This window comes from Leguminivora glycinivorella, chromosome 5 (assembly GCF_023078275.1).
Source record: "Leguminivora glycinivorella isolate SPB_JAAS2020 chromosome 5, LegGlyc_1.1, whole genome shotgun sequence".
NCBI lineage: Eukaryota > Metazoa > Arthropoda > Insecta > Lepidoptera > Tortricidae > Leguminivora > Leguminivora glycinivorella.
This window is the reverse complement of record NC_062975.1, coordinates 17,579,501-17,594,227: the sequence shown is the minus strand read 5'-3', so window position 1 is coordinate 17,594,227 and position 14,727 is coordinate 17,579,501. Positions and strand designations below refer to the sequence as shown.

At 37.0% G+C, this 14,727-nt stretch overlaps 1 protein-coding gene across 1 annotated transcript in view; it reads right to left on the bottom strand.

Annotated features, from left to right (window-relative positions):
• LOC125226628 (QRFP-like peptide receptor) overlaps window positions 1–14,727 on the bottom strand; it is a 275,810-nt gene that overhangs the window by 84,865 nt on the left and 176,218 nt on the right. Inside the window, exon 3 of the mRNA XM_048130664.1 lies at window positions 2,329–2,471. Coding sequence (XP_047986621.1) covers window positions 2,329–2,471 — 143 coding nt within the window. The remainder of the gene's footprint in view (window positions 1–2,328; window positions 2,472–14,727) is intronic.

Sequence of the window (14,727 nt, the reverse complement as noted above, 5' to 3'; positions counted from 1 at the left end):
ACTTGCCTCTGTCCCAGATGTTGACTGATGAAACTGGTCCGTTGTCTCACATCTTCGTTTAGACAACTGAATAAGCGGTATGTTATCGTCCTCGTCACTAAAATCTTCTTCCGATCTAAAACAAACTTCTCCCGGAGCACGTAACTGAGATCCCGGTAGATTGTGTATATTTACTTGGTTTTCGTCCCCTGAATCCTCATCGGTGACGTCAGCGTTACAGTTTTCGGGAGGCAAAATAACGATCGAATCAGGTATTTCTTGGTCATCTTCCTCAAGCTCGTCAATGATTTCATTTAATGTTAAAGGGCGAGACCAAGTCTTTTTTCGCTTCCTAAAATGCAAAAAGTACTATAGTAGCATATATTCCTATTGGTAGTTTAAAAGGACGGTTCATATAATCACCAAAAAATATAGTTTCTAATTATATTCTAAATTTTATAGCACTGGTACCGAATAGTTCACGTTGTTTTTTTCTATATTCTGATTTTTAATAAAACATTATCTATATTTTTTGTAAAACTACATACCTTGAAGTTTCCATTGTTAATTTCTCCAAATGTATCGATAAATAAAAACAAAACACTGCTATAAACACGCACAGTCAATTAGCAGTCCGTTTCTAACACTCAATAGGTTTCGAATGCGTATCACCAAAAGTTTTATAAGTACCCCCATTGTTCATGAGAATTTTAAGTGTTTGGCGTCCTTTTAAAAGAACGATAGTAACAAGTGGGTTAATATCAAGTAGGTACGTAAGCTTATATGGACTCATGAACCCATGAACGCAAATAGGATGTCTTGAGGGACTTAAATTACATTATTATATAGTCATGTAATATACAAATAAAAGTCTGGTTGTCTGGTAGAGATCGCTCGTTAGCGATAAGACCGCCTGTTGTCTGCCTCTATTTATAATCATTTGTTTTGTCTCCACTGTATCGTTTGCTGAGGTGTGCCAATAAAGAGTATTCTATCTATCTATCTAAAAAGATGGTAATGTCGACTACAAATTATTATGATAAAGTTTTGTATCTCTACCCGAAATCAGAACTGTGTCAAAAATTGGTTAGAAGTTTTTAGCGGTGACTACATTTGTTTTGACGATCTGACCCCTTTCCTCCCGCGGTATTTGTTTTGACGATCTGATCGATTAATGACGGGTAACTAATTTCACCACCCCTTTCCTCTCGCGTCGTAGAACTTAACTAGTGGAATTGGGTTTAATTGTGGTACCTATGGCCGATGGGCCAACAATCTGCCACTGCCACATTAAAATTTTGTTTTCTTTCAACCTTATTAAAATCACTATGAGAGGCACCTAAATTTGTTCAGTTTTATATGTCCTGCCCTGCCTGTGTTTTTTAGAAAAACAGGGGTAAATGTATGTATGCATGTGTGATTCAGGCGCTTAAGTGCTTTTTCACATTATCCGATCCGATATCGGATGTCGGACCGATATCCCATACATTACAGGCGCCATCTTGGATTTTTCTATTGAAATCCTTCCGATATCGGATCAGGCCCCGTAGCCGAATGGCATTTCTCCGATGCCAAACGAAAGCGATACGCCGCTGGCTCTGTCGCGCCAATACGCAAGCGCGATAGAGATAGATATCTACTAGCGCTTCGTTTCGTGAGCGTTTCGTGAGCGATTGTGCCATTCGGCTAGCCACCCTGATAATGTGAAAACGCACTAATAATAATAACTCGTACGTCAGAACGCGGATCCGCGTACGAGAAAACCATATTAAAAGAAAATAGTGCGTTAAACGTTTAACGCGGTCAGTTGGATCTAGAGATGCAACGAATAGTTATTTGGCCGGATACCGGATACCGAATACTCGGCCCAACCATCGGCCGAATATTCGGTATCCGGCCGCCGAATATTCGGCAGCAGAATTTTACCTACAATACCTACAATTTAAGTATCCCTACTTAAATTGTAGGTATTGTAGGTAAAAGCGGGCGCGTCGTGCAGGTTTTGACTTGTTTCGTAGAGAACTTCGCGCGTATGTTTTTTTTTTAAATAAAGGGCTATGGTTAGAAGTATTATAGCCGTAACTGTTTTTTTACATTTAATTTGTTTACCCCAAAATCATTTAATAAAAAATAGCACATCCGGTATCCGGCCGGATAGTACGTCACTATCCGGCATCCGGCCGAATATTAAAATAAGGGCCGAATAGGCCGGATACCGAATAGTAACCGAATATTCGGTGCATCTCTAGTTGGAACTGTTGGAAGTCGCATTACAAGTTTCACTTTAAAAATATGATCGCGGCACACGAGGTTAAAGCTTGTAATCTGAATATCAACAAGAAACCTTACCTTGTAAGAAGTTGACAGTTTTGCACATGACCTCTCCAAAGTACCAGAGCAGCGTGACTGACTTGGCGATCTGTACCGGCATGCAGAACAGTGTCACTAGCAGGTCTGCCACAGACAGGTTCACTAGGAAGATGTTGGTTACACTGTAACAAAAAAAAACATATATTATTACATACATACATACAATCATGCCTGTATCCCATGAAGGGGTTGCAGAGCACATGAAACTACTCAAGCTTCAGTGCCACTCTTGGCAAATAAGGGGTTGAAAGAAAACGAAACACATTGCAGTGACAGGTTGCCAGCCTCTCGCCTACGCCACAATTTAACCCTCAATTTAATCTCTTATTATTATTATTTATTATTAGCCCATATTGTCCCATTGTTGGGCAAAGGCCTCCCTCTCTCCACGTGTCCCTATCCCCTGAAGTCTCCCACCAGTCTTTATCAAAGGCGTCAAGCTCGTCACGCCATCTCTGGCAAGGTCTACCGCGACGCCTTACAATACGCGAGTACGCCTTTCTTATTATATTTATGCTTTATCCTTCCCAGCAGGGTTAACACATGATTGGCGCGAGAGTATGTCGCCGCTAGATAGACTACCCGTCCTAATGTCATTAATACGATTAGAAGAACACATGTCATCTATCTCGCGGCGATATACTCACGCGCCAATCATGTACTAACCCTGTGAGGGTCGGTACAAGCCATTTCTCAAAATTTTGGCACACCCACCTGTCATTAATAATTAGAAGAACACATCATCTATGTTATACTCACGCGCCAATCATGTACTAACCCTATGAGGGTCGGTACAAGCCATTTCTCAAAATTTTGGCACAATCAATACTTTATAAGAAAATCATTATTAAGAAAATCATTAAAACATATTAAAAGACACTTTTTATATGGAGGCCTGATGCTATGAAATCTATTTATTTTAACCTGTTATATTTTATCCTTCACCTGAACATGATGTCGTTCACCTGAATTTGAATCGACCATAACTTCTAAAATAATTGATTCATACCAGTGCCTTTGACAGTTTTGAAATGTTTGAGACGCATTAAAACGATCTCTAAGAAAAAAAAATGCGACATTTTCAAAAATAAAAACTTTCACCCGTCGGTGCCAAACATTTGAGAAATGACCACAACTTGTCTTCCTCTTTCATTCTCCTTTACCTTTCTTGGTCTTAACACTACACTAGGTACTATCATTCTCAAATCCTCTCTGACACAATTCATCGCTGTTTAAAAAATATTCTTTGATTTTAGTCCATCAACATTAACAATTGTTATTCTCTTTAATTATTACGAGTATAAGCATTAACCCTTCAAATGTCTTAATCCAGATCTGTCACAGACAATAAAAGCTCGGCCACACATGCGCGTTTTGATAGCGTAGGCGGAGCGGTAGCGGAGCGTCAGCGGAGTGCAACGATAGCGGTGCGCCGGACGAACGCTGGCGTTGCGCCCAGCGGACGCCGGCGGAACTAACGAGCACGGATTGCGAGCGGAATGCGCGCGGATTGCGAGGGGAACGCCAGCGTTCCGCCGGCGCACCACTATCATTGCGCTCCGCTGATGCTACGCTATCAAAACGCTTTATGTGTGGTGTGGCGGAGGCTTAACTCAAATTAACAATTTGAAGGTCGTTAATTCAGTAACAAAATATTGACAATGGCGTTCCAGAAGTTAAGGGATTAAAATCAAATTAAAATAGATAAATATTTTTATATAATATATAATTATTGATACTTGGACCATTTCTTTCCAAAGTTGTCCACCCCACTTTTTTGTAATATGGGTATTTTAACGCGATTCATACTGAGAATTTCGTGAGGTCTTTCGATACTGATAGGAAAAGAAAATAAATGTCCCAAGATTTCCATACAGTTTTCAAACTTTTTTTGCGAAAAAACCTTGGGACACTTTTTTTTACGATTCTGAGTGGAAACCACATAAAAATTTCCAAATAAACAAAAGTGGATGTGGACCTTTGAAAAAATGGCCCACTTATTGATTTATTATTATTGATTAATCAGAATATAACATTGCCGTTAATGTACCTACATTATTTTTTTTGTAATTTATAATAATAGAAATTTAAGAAAGTAGAACACGAGACATAGCTTTCAACTTTAAAATATTATATTCTTTATTTCAATATCTAGGCAGAAAAATGGAAACTAGGTAAAAACTTACTTAGGAAAGGTGACAATCTATTAAAGGGAACTTAAAGGGAATGAAAAATCAAAAAAAAAACTCATATTCCACATATCTTTAGCTGACGAAACATTGTTTGTAAATAGCAGTCCCTAAGTAACTTCTGATGTCGGGCACATAAAGTTGAGTTGTTTGTCATCTTAAATTGGCTCTCTGGCAGCGTGGAACTTACAAAACTTTCTAAAGCACTTACAATCACGACAAAATTAGGTTATTATATGTTGTAACTTATTAAATTACGTTCAACAAATTGAAACAACATTGTTCTCACTTAGGTACTGAATTTCACAAAACTTACCTAAGGTATTTTTTATAAAAATAGAATATATAGCGAATTGACAACTCTTCTAGCATACCTTACCTTAAAATAGAATATACTTATTGTATATTAAGTTATTCCATTACTTATATGAAACCTTGACATCAAAAATAGGTATTTCTTAGAGAAAATCTTGCTAGCTTCGTTGCGAAAAGGTTTTAACACGGTATTTCTCAGCTCGTTATTAAATTTCTATTTATGAGATATAAGAATTCGCAAGATTAATAATACTATCATACAAAACGCTCTTTCCAGTACCAGGCATGTAGTACAGTCAGCAGCAGAAGTTCTGTAGCGGGCAAGGTGTTCAAAATGAACTTAACATGATCTTATTTTTAAGACAATAAGAGCGTGTTAGGATCATTGTGAACACCTTGCCCGTTACGGAACTTCTGCTGCTGACTGTACCTAAAGTATGTAGAAACTATTGTCAGATCACCAATGCGATTTCTCCCATTTCTCAAGCTAAAAGTTACAAGATACAAGCGGAGGTGTTTTTTCAACTTGTCACAATATAATTATACCTACCATCATTTTGAATTAGCCGGAATTACTGTAAACAAAGGTGTGGCCGGTGCCATAAAAAAAATTCCAACATTCGGGGTATTAAAATTGCCCATATTTTACATATTTATCAGAAATCTTTATATTATATTCTTTTACACAAATAATAACTCATTAAAAGAAACTAAATTTTAACACAAAACGTTTTGGTATATTTATTGAAATTAAAAAGCTGTTTTTGTTAGGTAAGTAGTTTGTTTATTGCACTGGTATCTTTCGAAATGTACCTGGGCGACCAAGTAGCGGGCCGCTAAATATTTTTTTTTCAAAACAACTTTCGAGACTAGGTGGTACCCAGTCAATCATTATTAAAACCGTCTTTAAATACGGTAGTGCATAATAAGGTGGTTATCAATTTAATTTTGTAAGTATCTGATATGACACGACTTCGTCATTTTTGGACCGATATTTATTTTGAATTGCATGGGATCATAACTGACATAACAGTCATCGTGTGTTTTTTCGATTCACGATTTTAAGTGTGTAATAAGTGATCGTTAATAACCGGTTTGGAGCATCGAGAAATGGACCACATGCACGAAATAGTACCTACATATGTATTAGGATCCCGTTTTGCAATTTGATCCGCAGTACTTAAGGACTGTATCGATAAGTATAAGGACAAAACAAACCTCGTCTAAATGTTGACATGTGCATAATTTTATATTATTATGTTCCAAGAGTATGATCTGAAGGTATTGGTAAGCACTATTTGATATAAGAAGGTCTAATTTTTATTTTATTTTAGAGACTTTATGGTACTTTCATTAAGGTCTAGCTAATAAATTTCGGACAACCCCTATCTGGCTTAATTTGAGAATATTTCAATGACTGTTTGTACGATTTCAACAAACAAAGGTTAATATGCTGCCAAAATATATTCTTTAAGAGTCCTCTTCATGGTTTTTCAATTGGGTACTTGCAGAATAAATGCGGTGAATTTATATAATTAAAAAAAACGCTATTTTAAGCAACGTTCCGGATTGTCGTAAATTTTTGATGCAAGCAAGATGAGAGAAACAGATAAAAAAATTAGCCATAGGCCAAAGTCTAACTGACATTCACGGTGTTTGAACAGTGCCTAAACCAAATCGATATAAACAGTGTATGATAGTTAAATTCGACATCAAAGTCGGAGTTAGAGGAAGCACCATGCCACATTCTCTAAATGGCCGCCATACACAGATCCTGAACTTTATTTCTTAAAAATAACTATGGCTAGACTATGTCCAGATATTCTGCTTGGTGGATCATATGTCGTTGAGGTTCACACAGTACAATTTTTTTTCGCAATCGTATCGTTTTTTACGCACTTTGTGAATTTTCTAGTAGCATTTGTCCGGAATCGTAATTGTTACTCGGGAGGATTAAGTCAATACTGTCTAAACCACTTGCTTTACGTCGAGTTTCTAGGACAAAATGTGAACCTTATTATGTGCCTTATTAAGCCTATGTCTTGTTTTAAGAAAAAAATATAATAGCAAATAAATACGGCTACTCAAAGTTGTCCTCATACTTAACGATACAGTCTTTAGTACCTACCACAGGTTATTAGTAAGTGTCTTTCCCATCACGGATACCATTATTAAACCCTTACAGCCCTTTGACAATTTAACAAAATGCAAAGGGTACACCGAACACTGCCCTTGTCCGTGTCAGGTGCCATAGCCGAATGGCATTTCTGCGACGCGAAACGAAAACGAAACGCCGCGAAATTTTCAATAGCCGAATCATTTTTGTTAAACTGTCTTAAGTAACCGGACTTCCGCGATACAGGCTTTGCCTAGTGTGGAAGTCACAGTAAATGATAAAATTGTAGCTATTCCCTTTCTTGGTAAATAAATTATTCTATTCTATTCTATTCCAAGGTAGTCTGGCTCTGTCGCGCCAATACGCAATAGCGATAGAGATATGTATCTACGAGCGTTTCGTTTCGTGAGCGTTTCGTGAGCGTTTCGTGAGCGTTTGTGCCATTCGGCTGCGTGTCCTGGGGACGTAAGCAGAGGCATCACCCGCCAGGATGTAAGGACTACTTGAGAAGCTACTGCTGAAGCTAAAATCATCTGGGATATCAGATGCATGTGATAAACTAAATGCTGGGCTAAAGGGTGAAAAGGATTTTCTTCTTGTCTCACGAAGCTGTTGCAATATTTATTGTGACATATATTATGTAATTGAACTCATACGTACAACAGGAAGGCCGCTAAAACATGCAGCCTTCTTTTTCCCGCGGCTTCGCTCGCGTTAGATAGAGACAAAAATTAGCCCATGTCACTCTCCATCCCTTTAACTATCTCCACCTAAAAAATCACGTCAATTCGTCGCTCCGTTTTGCCGTAAAAGACGGACAAACAAACAGATACACACACTTTCCCATTTATAATTAACTAGCTTTTGCCCGCAGCTTCTCTCGCGTTAGAAAGAGATAAAAAGTAGCCTATGTCACTCTCCATCCCTTCAACTATCTCCACCTAAAAAATCACGTCAATTCGTCGCTCCGTTTTGCCGTGAAAGACGGACAAACAAACAGACACACACTTTCCCATTTATAATATTAGTATGGATTATTGCCGGTGACCGAGAAAGAAAACATATTGGTTGCTTGTATACCGATTACACGTAATACATCCCTTAATATATTTTCATGGAATTCCATTTGAAGACGTTTTCCTCGAGACATAATAAGTCCTTCAAAATTGAGGTATCTTAAGATATTGTATAAATATAAAACACTTGAATAAACGAGCTATTTTCTCTCGCACAGTTCATTCATTTCTTTGAGTTCGATCAAAGATACAATTTAAATTTGTAAGGTAAAAGAGGACAATTTCAATTTTCGACGTGCACCTAATTTTAAATAAACAAAATTGTCCATTTTTTACAAATTTTTTTTTCAAAAAACCGCAAAAAACATTTTTTTGTCGGAGCGCGTAACGGCGTGCTCGCAGGTTAGCCGGACGAATGACGCGAGGTGCGCGGGCGACGAGTATTGTCACTTGTTACGAGTTACGACCGCGCTCCATTTTGAAATAGCAACATTAAATCCAGTGTCCGCTTTGGGCGCTCAGTTATGCCCTCTTTGGGCTACCTTCCCCTACGTAGCGACGCAACTTTTCAAAGACTGCATGTGAAAGACAAAATAGTTGCAGCAACAAAGTTGCTCACGGGCGCATACCCTAAGGCAATTCAAGTCAGGTCCCCGTAGCCGATTAACATTATTACGACGCGAAACGCCACCGAAACGCCCCAGAAATGTAGTCGGGCTCTGTCGCGCCAATACGCAAGAGCGATAGATACAAGTATAAACGAAAGAGATCGTAAGCGTTTCGTGAGCGTTTTTACATTCGGCTACGCACACTGAACATTTTATACTGCACTGTGGTTTCAAGTTGTTTGGCCAATAGTGTCAAGCTTAAATCGATTTGACTTTCACTCGTTTTAAACACTATATTGTTCATTTCGAATACAAGAAAATCAAAATAAATGTAGGTACTTTTAAAGATACGTTAACCAAAAGGTATACCTACAGAATTTCATTAGGGTTCATTTAACTTTAAGAAGGTTGTTATTCACGAATAGGGGAGTTAAAAATCAGAATGGATAGACAAGAACTAGGTAGGTACTTAGAGATCCTAAAATTAGAATATAACACAACACGGTATAAAATAAATAAATGTTATTTATTCAAATAAAAATAAAGTATGACAATACTAGGAGAAGTTGGTGCTGGTGCGGCTGCATCCTCGGCTGAAGACCTCAAACGTTGCAAGTATGTCACCCTCGGCAGCAGCTGTATTTGTGGCGTTTGTGGTTGAAACCCTGGGGCCATGGGGTCTAATGCGCGTCGCCTCTATGAGAAGCTGTCCAAGCGTCTCATAGAGGCGTCTGGTGACCAGAGGGCTGGCCAATATTTCGCTCAGCGGATCAGCATTGCTATCCAGCGGGGCAATGCGGCCAGCCTTCTGGGCACCTTACCTGCCGGCGAGGATTTAAGCCAATTTTTTTATTTATAAGTTTTTAGCATTAGTGTTTATATTTTGTAAGGTTTTTAGTATAAGTGTTTTTATTGATTTAATGTGTTATTGAATGTTTTAATAAAATTATCTATACTAGGATATTAAGATTTCTTCGGGGAAGAAAATTGTGTTTTTATTGTAACTTGCCAAAAAAAATGTCGATCCATGTTAAAGTCTTAATTCTACAAAAATAGGTTCAATTTATTCATATGAAACAGCTGTCTCGGGCACAAGATGTAATAGGTAAATTTTCTTTACGGGAACCCAAAAATAAATAGTTTAGACGTGTTGTTTAAACGACAGCTTACGTGACGTGACACAAGTTATGTTATTGTCATTGAAGTCTGGTTATTTCATTTAGGTAATATTTATTCGTTGCCTGTTTAACTGCAAAAAAAACTTCAGTATTTTTATTTCTTCAACAGTCTAATTCAAAAATATGGTTCAATAAATTAAAGCTTTTGAAATGTTCAAAACATTAAATACTCGCAAAGTTCGATATGACATAACCACCCAGAATATTCCATTCAGAAAAAGTTACGAAGTGATTGCGGCGCTACGTCAAATTAAGTGTTCAGCTGAATGACCAAATCCAATGCTGATCAAAGTCAATTGAAACGAGATATGGGACCTATTCAACTTCGTTAATAAGCGTAATGTTTCCACCAAGATTTTGTGGCGCAATAGGGAATATGCATGATTTTTTACTATTTTTTTTTACGATTCTACTAATAATTTTATTAATGTAACAAATCCAAAATATAAAACTAAAAATACTATACGAAACTAGAAAAAAAAATGTTAAAACCATTATAAAATTTTTTCGAGTGTAATCAGGGTGGCGAATGGCACAAATCTCACGAAACGAAACGATATCTATCTCATCGCGCTTTTGACAGCGGCGCTCGATCGCGTCGTGTAATCAGACGTCACACGTCTGGCCGTACACACGAGTGGGAGCGAGAAAAGAATAATTCTTTCTCGCTCCTACTTACAGACGTCAAGTGTAACATGACGTCACGATGGGTTTTGAGAATTTGTGGGGGCATTAAAAAAAGCCGTATTTTAAATTGAATTTCACTATTAAATTACGATAAATTTCAAAACTTTTTTGTAAATGTATGTTTTTTAGCAATAAAGATTACAAATAAATTTATTTTGGCCATTTTGGAATTACGTGTATATTCGCTACTAAGTAGCGAGTCAAGTTATGAATAATCATTCAAAAGGTGCTATCATCGAAGCGTTCATTTTATGATATTAACACTTTGGGCAAAAGTTAATAAATTGACTGCTGATCATTAATTAGAAATACAAAATAGTATGCAGAAAAGTGGAAATACGAAACGAGAGGCGATATTAAAACACGTCTTGAGAAAGTGTTTCAGACCGTTACGATTTGCGTATAACCTCCTGGCACGTGTATCGTACGACCTTTTTCAGTATGTAGCCCTTTGAAGTTTCGACATAAGCAATTCAAGTAAAATAAACTGTAAGATATTATTCAGAAGAAACACTGGTAGGTCTTAAATGGCTCGGAGACTTAGATCAAAGACATTCACTTATCTCATTTTCCGCTTCACGCTCTGTAATTCTGTATTATAACCCTTTAAACTTGGGCAACACGTGCAAGCCTGGGCAACACGTGCAAGCCTCGTGATATAGCGATCCAATTTAAGCGCAAAACACATTGATGTCATTTAAATAAAAAGAAAAAAATAAGGCCGAAACACAGTGATACGCGACTTGGCCCGTTTACAACCATGTATGCTCCATGTGCATAAAAAACCGTTCGGAATAGAAAAATGTTTAAGTATGAAAATAAATCATGAGAAATACTGTCTGATGTGTCTGATAAAACGGACCGGATTATATTTTTTTACGTACTATTTACACGTTAAAAATTATGAATATTATATATGAAAAAAAATATATTATACCTAAATTAGTTTTTTTATATCATGCAGAAACGTCTGCGAATAACGCCACCCTAAGGAGGTTGAGAATTGAGGGAAGGCATGGATAAATTCGCACACATCCAGCAGGCCTCTGCTCCGTGGCGCAGTTGGAAGCGCGATGGCCCCGGCAAGGCCAAAGGTCGCAGGTTTGAGTCCAGCCGGAGGTGTGAATTTTTCAATTTTTCCTTTAATTTAAAAACATATATATACCTACTTATGTCAAGTTTATTTAATCTTTTATCCATTTTAATTTACTTAAGATAACTTAACCTCACAACCTGAGAAGTACAACGAAACTTTTGATAAGCAACTGAAACGCAAAGTTGTTAAAAGCTGTAACTTGTCCCAATTTGTATACATTATATTAAGCATATACAATAAACTTTTATGCGAAGCATCTCTTGAAGTTCTGAGAGCTATGACAATTGCGAAGTTTTGAATGTTGTCATAATTTACATTTTACATAGTACTCTCTTTAATGTCGAGCCAACGACCTTGATTGTAGTGAATTTAATAATACTTATATTATTAAGGTGCACTGACTTCTGTAAGGTACAGCGGGGCAAATCTCCACTGGGGGGCAATTGAAACTAATTCATTTTTTCCATAATTACACTATGATGCTGATTTCTACATGTATCCACTGAACACGCCTACCATACATAACCGGTGGACACTCTAATAATGCAAACATTGTAAAACATAGAAAAAAATTATCAGTTACATTTGCCCCCCAGTCTGGATTTGCCCTGCTGTATTTATTAAACTTTAGACATCGTTAACAGAATGACACCAAAGCACTTATATGGTAATTATAATTAAACATTTGGAGATAGAAACAACCAGAAATAAATAAAGCAATTTCTAGATATAACAATAACATCTGGGGCGTAAATTATGTATATTATTATCACATCTATAACCTTATGAGTTTCCTGTAAAATATTTACAGCAGCAATCAGCAAATGTCCTATTCTTTCCACTCAAACTTATAATTAACACGGTATGTATTATATACATTTTTTTTAAGTCACAAATTAATATTTACACGAAATCCTATCGACTTTTCGACATGTCAACCGGTGGAATCAACCATAAGATTGAACAATGCCAGAGCATCACCATTTCTACACATAGCGAATACAAAGTTTGGATATTCTCTGTATTTCTGCACTGTAATTCACTAAAAGCCGAAATGGTCTCGCACGGCACTACACAAGTATCACAGTCGCTTTGTACCATAGAGGAATAAGTAAGGGAAGAGAGTTGTAACTCCATACATCAGTAACTGCGGGTAATTTGTAGTGACATCTAGCGGCAATCACGCGTCAATCACGCATCAAATAGCGTAAATTATCAGTACTGCTACTTGTCAATAGATGTCGCGACGAACGAAGTCTAATGCTCACCAATTTTTAGCTAATATTACAATAGTATTAATCAGTAGTAGCTGACGACCGGTCTGGATCAGTCGGTAGTGACCCTGCCTGCTAAGCCGCGGTCCTGGGTTCGAATTGGGGTGGCAACGCGCATGTGACACTGTTTGCGTTGCATGCGTTCATAGGTTACGGTGACCGCTTTCCATCAGGCGGACCGTATGCTTGTTTGCCACCGACGTAGTATAAAAAAAAAAAAGAATTCCGGTAAGGGCATTTATTTGTGTGATGAGCACATATACTTATTTGTTCCTGAGTCATGGATGTTTTCTATGTATTTAAGTATGTATTTATCTATTTAAGTATGTAAATCGTCGCTTAGAGCACCCATAGTACAAGCTTTGCTTAGTTTGGGGCTAAGTTTATCTGTGTAAGGTGTCCCCAATATTTATTTATTTATTTATTTAGTATTCTGTTTTCAATTACTTCTGCTTGTAATATAACTTGTAAACTCTGATTTAAACTTTCACGATTATTAGGTACATATCATTATTTTTAAAATCGGGACTTAATCGCGTATAACTACATATTAAACTGACCTCCAACGTTTCAAGGACGGCGTTGTCCCCGTGGTCTCGGAGAAGACTGGCTTGAAATGACATCAACACCTTCTGACAGCCGCGCGAGTTTTTCGAACTACCCGCACTTGGTTTTGATTATCAACTTGAACTGTTTGCGCACTAGGGATGTTACTAGGGATTGCAATCCAGCAGTGATTTCAATCCAGCTGGATTTTTGCTGGATCGGCGCCAATCCAGCTGGATCCAGCGCGGATCCAGCAGGTACAAAAAATTCCAAAAAAAAAATACATTTTGCTCTACTATAGGGCTGTTATTACTAAAATTATTTGAAATAGTGAAAGTAAGGATGAAAACGCGCAATTTTGTAATAAAAAAAAACTTAAAACGGTTCTCTTACATATTTTCCCAACGCAAGTTTCGCGGAATTTTATTCCGCGGAATGTTCATTTCCCAAATTATCTGTTTCCTGCTACCCTAAGGTTGTCTGGTAGAGATCGCTTTTTAGCGATAAGACCGCCTGTTGTTACCTGCTTCTTAATAATTATGTTTTGCTTTTGTAATTTCATTGTCAATAAGTGGTGTACAATAAAGTATTTATATATATATATTTTTTGGGTTCTTAGTTTTTCTCGGTGTTCCAGGGAATACCGGCATAATGAAATGCACGGGCCGAAGCCAAGTGCATCTCATGATTAATAGTTAGTTACTACTTGAATTTTGATCGTTCTGAAGAAACTTTCTGACTATGCGGCACGATTATTATCATATTGTTTTTTTTTTTAATTTGCCAACCTTGCATTTACCTACCAACTTAAAGTTTGGCCGTTTTTAGGGTTTTTCAAAAGGCCTTTTTTTAAAAACCAAACTATCATGTTATCTATTTTTTTACTTGACGTAATATACAACTATGTAGTTGTTTATTGTATATACCAAATGCCGCCAATATCTATGGCGTATTTCGAAAAATATGCAATACTGAGTCTCCTATAAACTTCTAAATTTATTGACAGGGATGCAATTACGTATTTTACTTACATATATATTTTTTTTAAATAGTTACCTTACCTACTTACTTTTTCTACAAAAATATTGTTTAATTTATTGTTATTACATTTCAAAAGTTTTTTCCGGTTTTCTCACGGTCAACCTAACACGCTCCTTCTCGTTTCGCTCGTCGTCGCCCCTAACTGGACTCTGTCATATATGATTATACTGCCAACATAGTCCGTGAACAGAAAACTGCTACTTTGCTCCCTCCTAACAGAGAAGAAAAGTTAAAATTTATTTGTAAAAAGTTGGCATTACTTTTTGTAACCATTTTTATCCTTATAGCAATCTACATAAATAAAAAATGTCA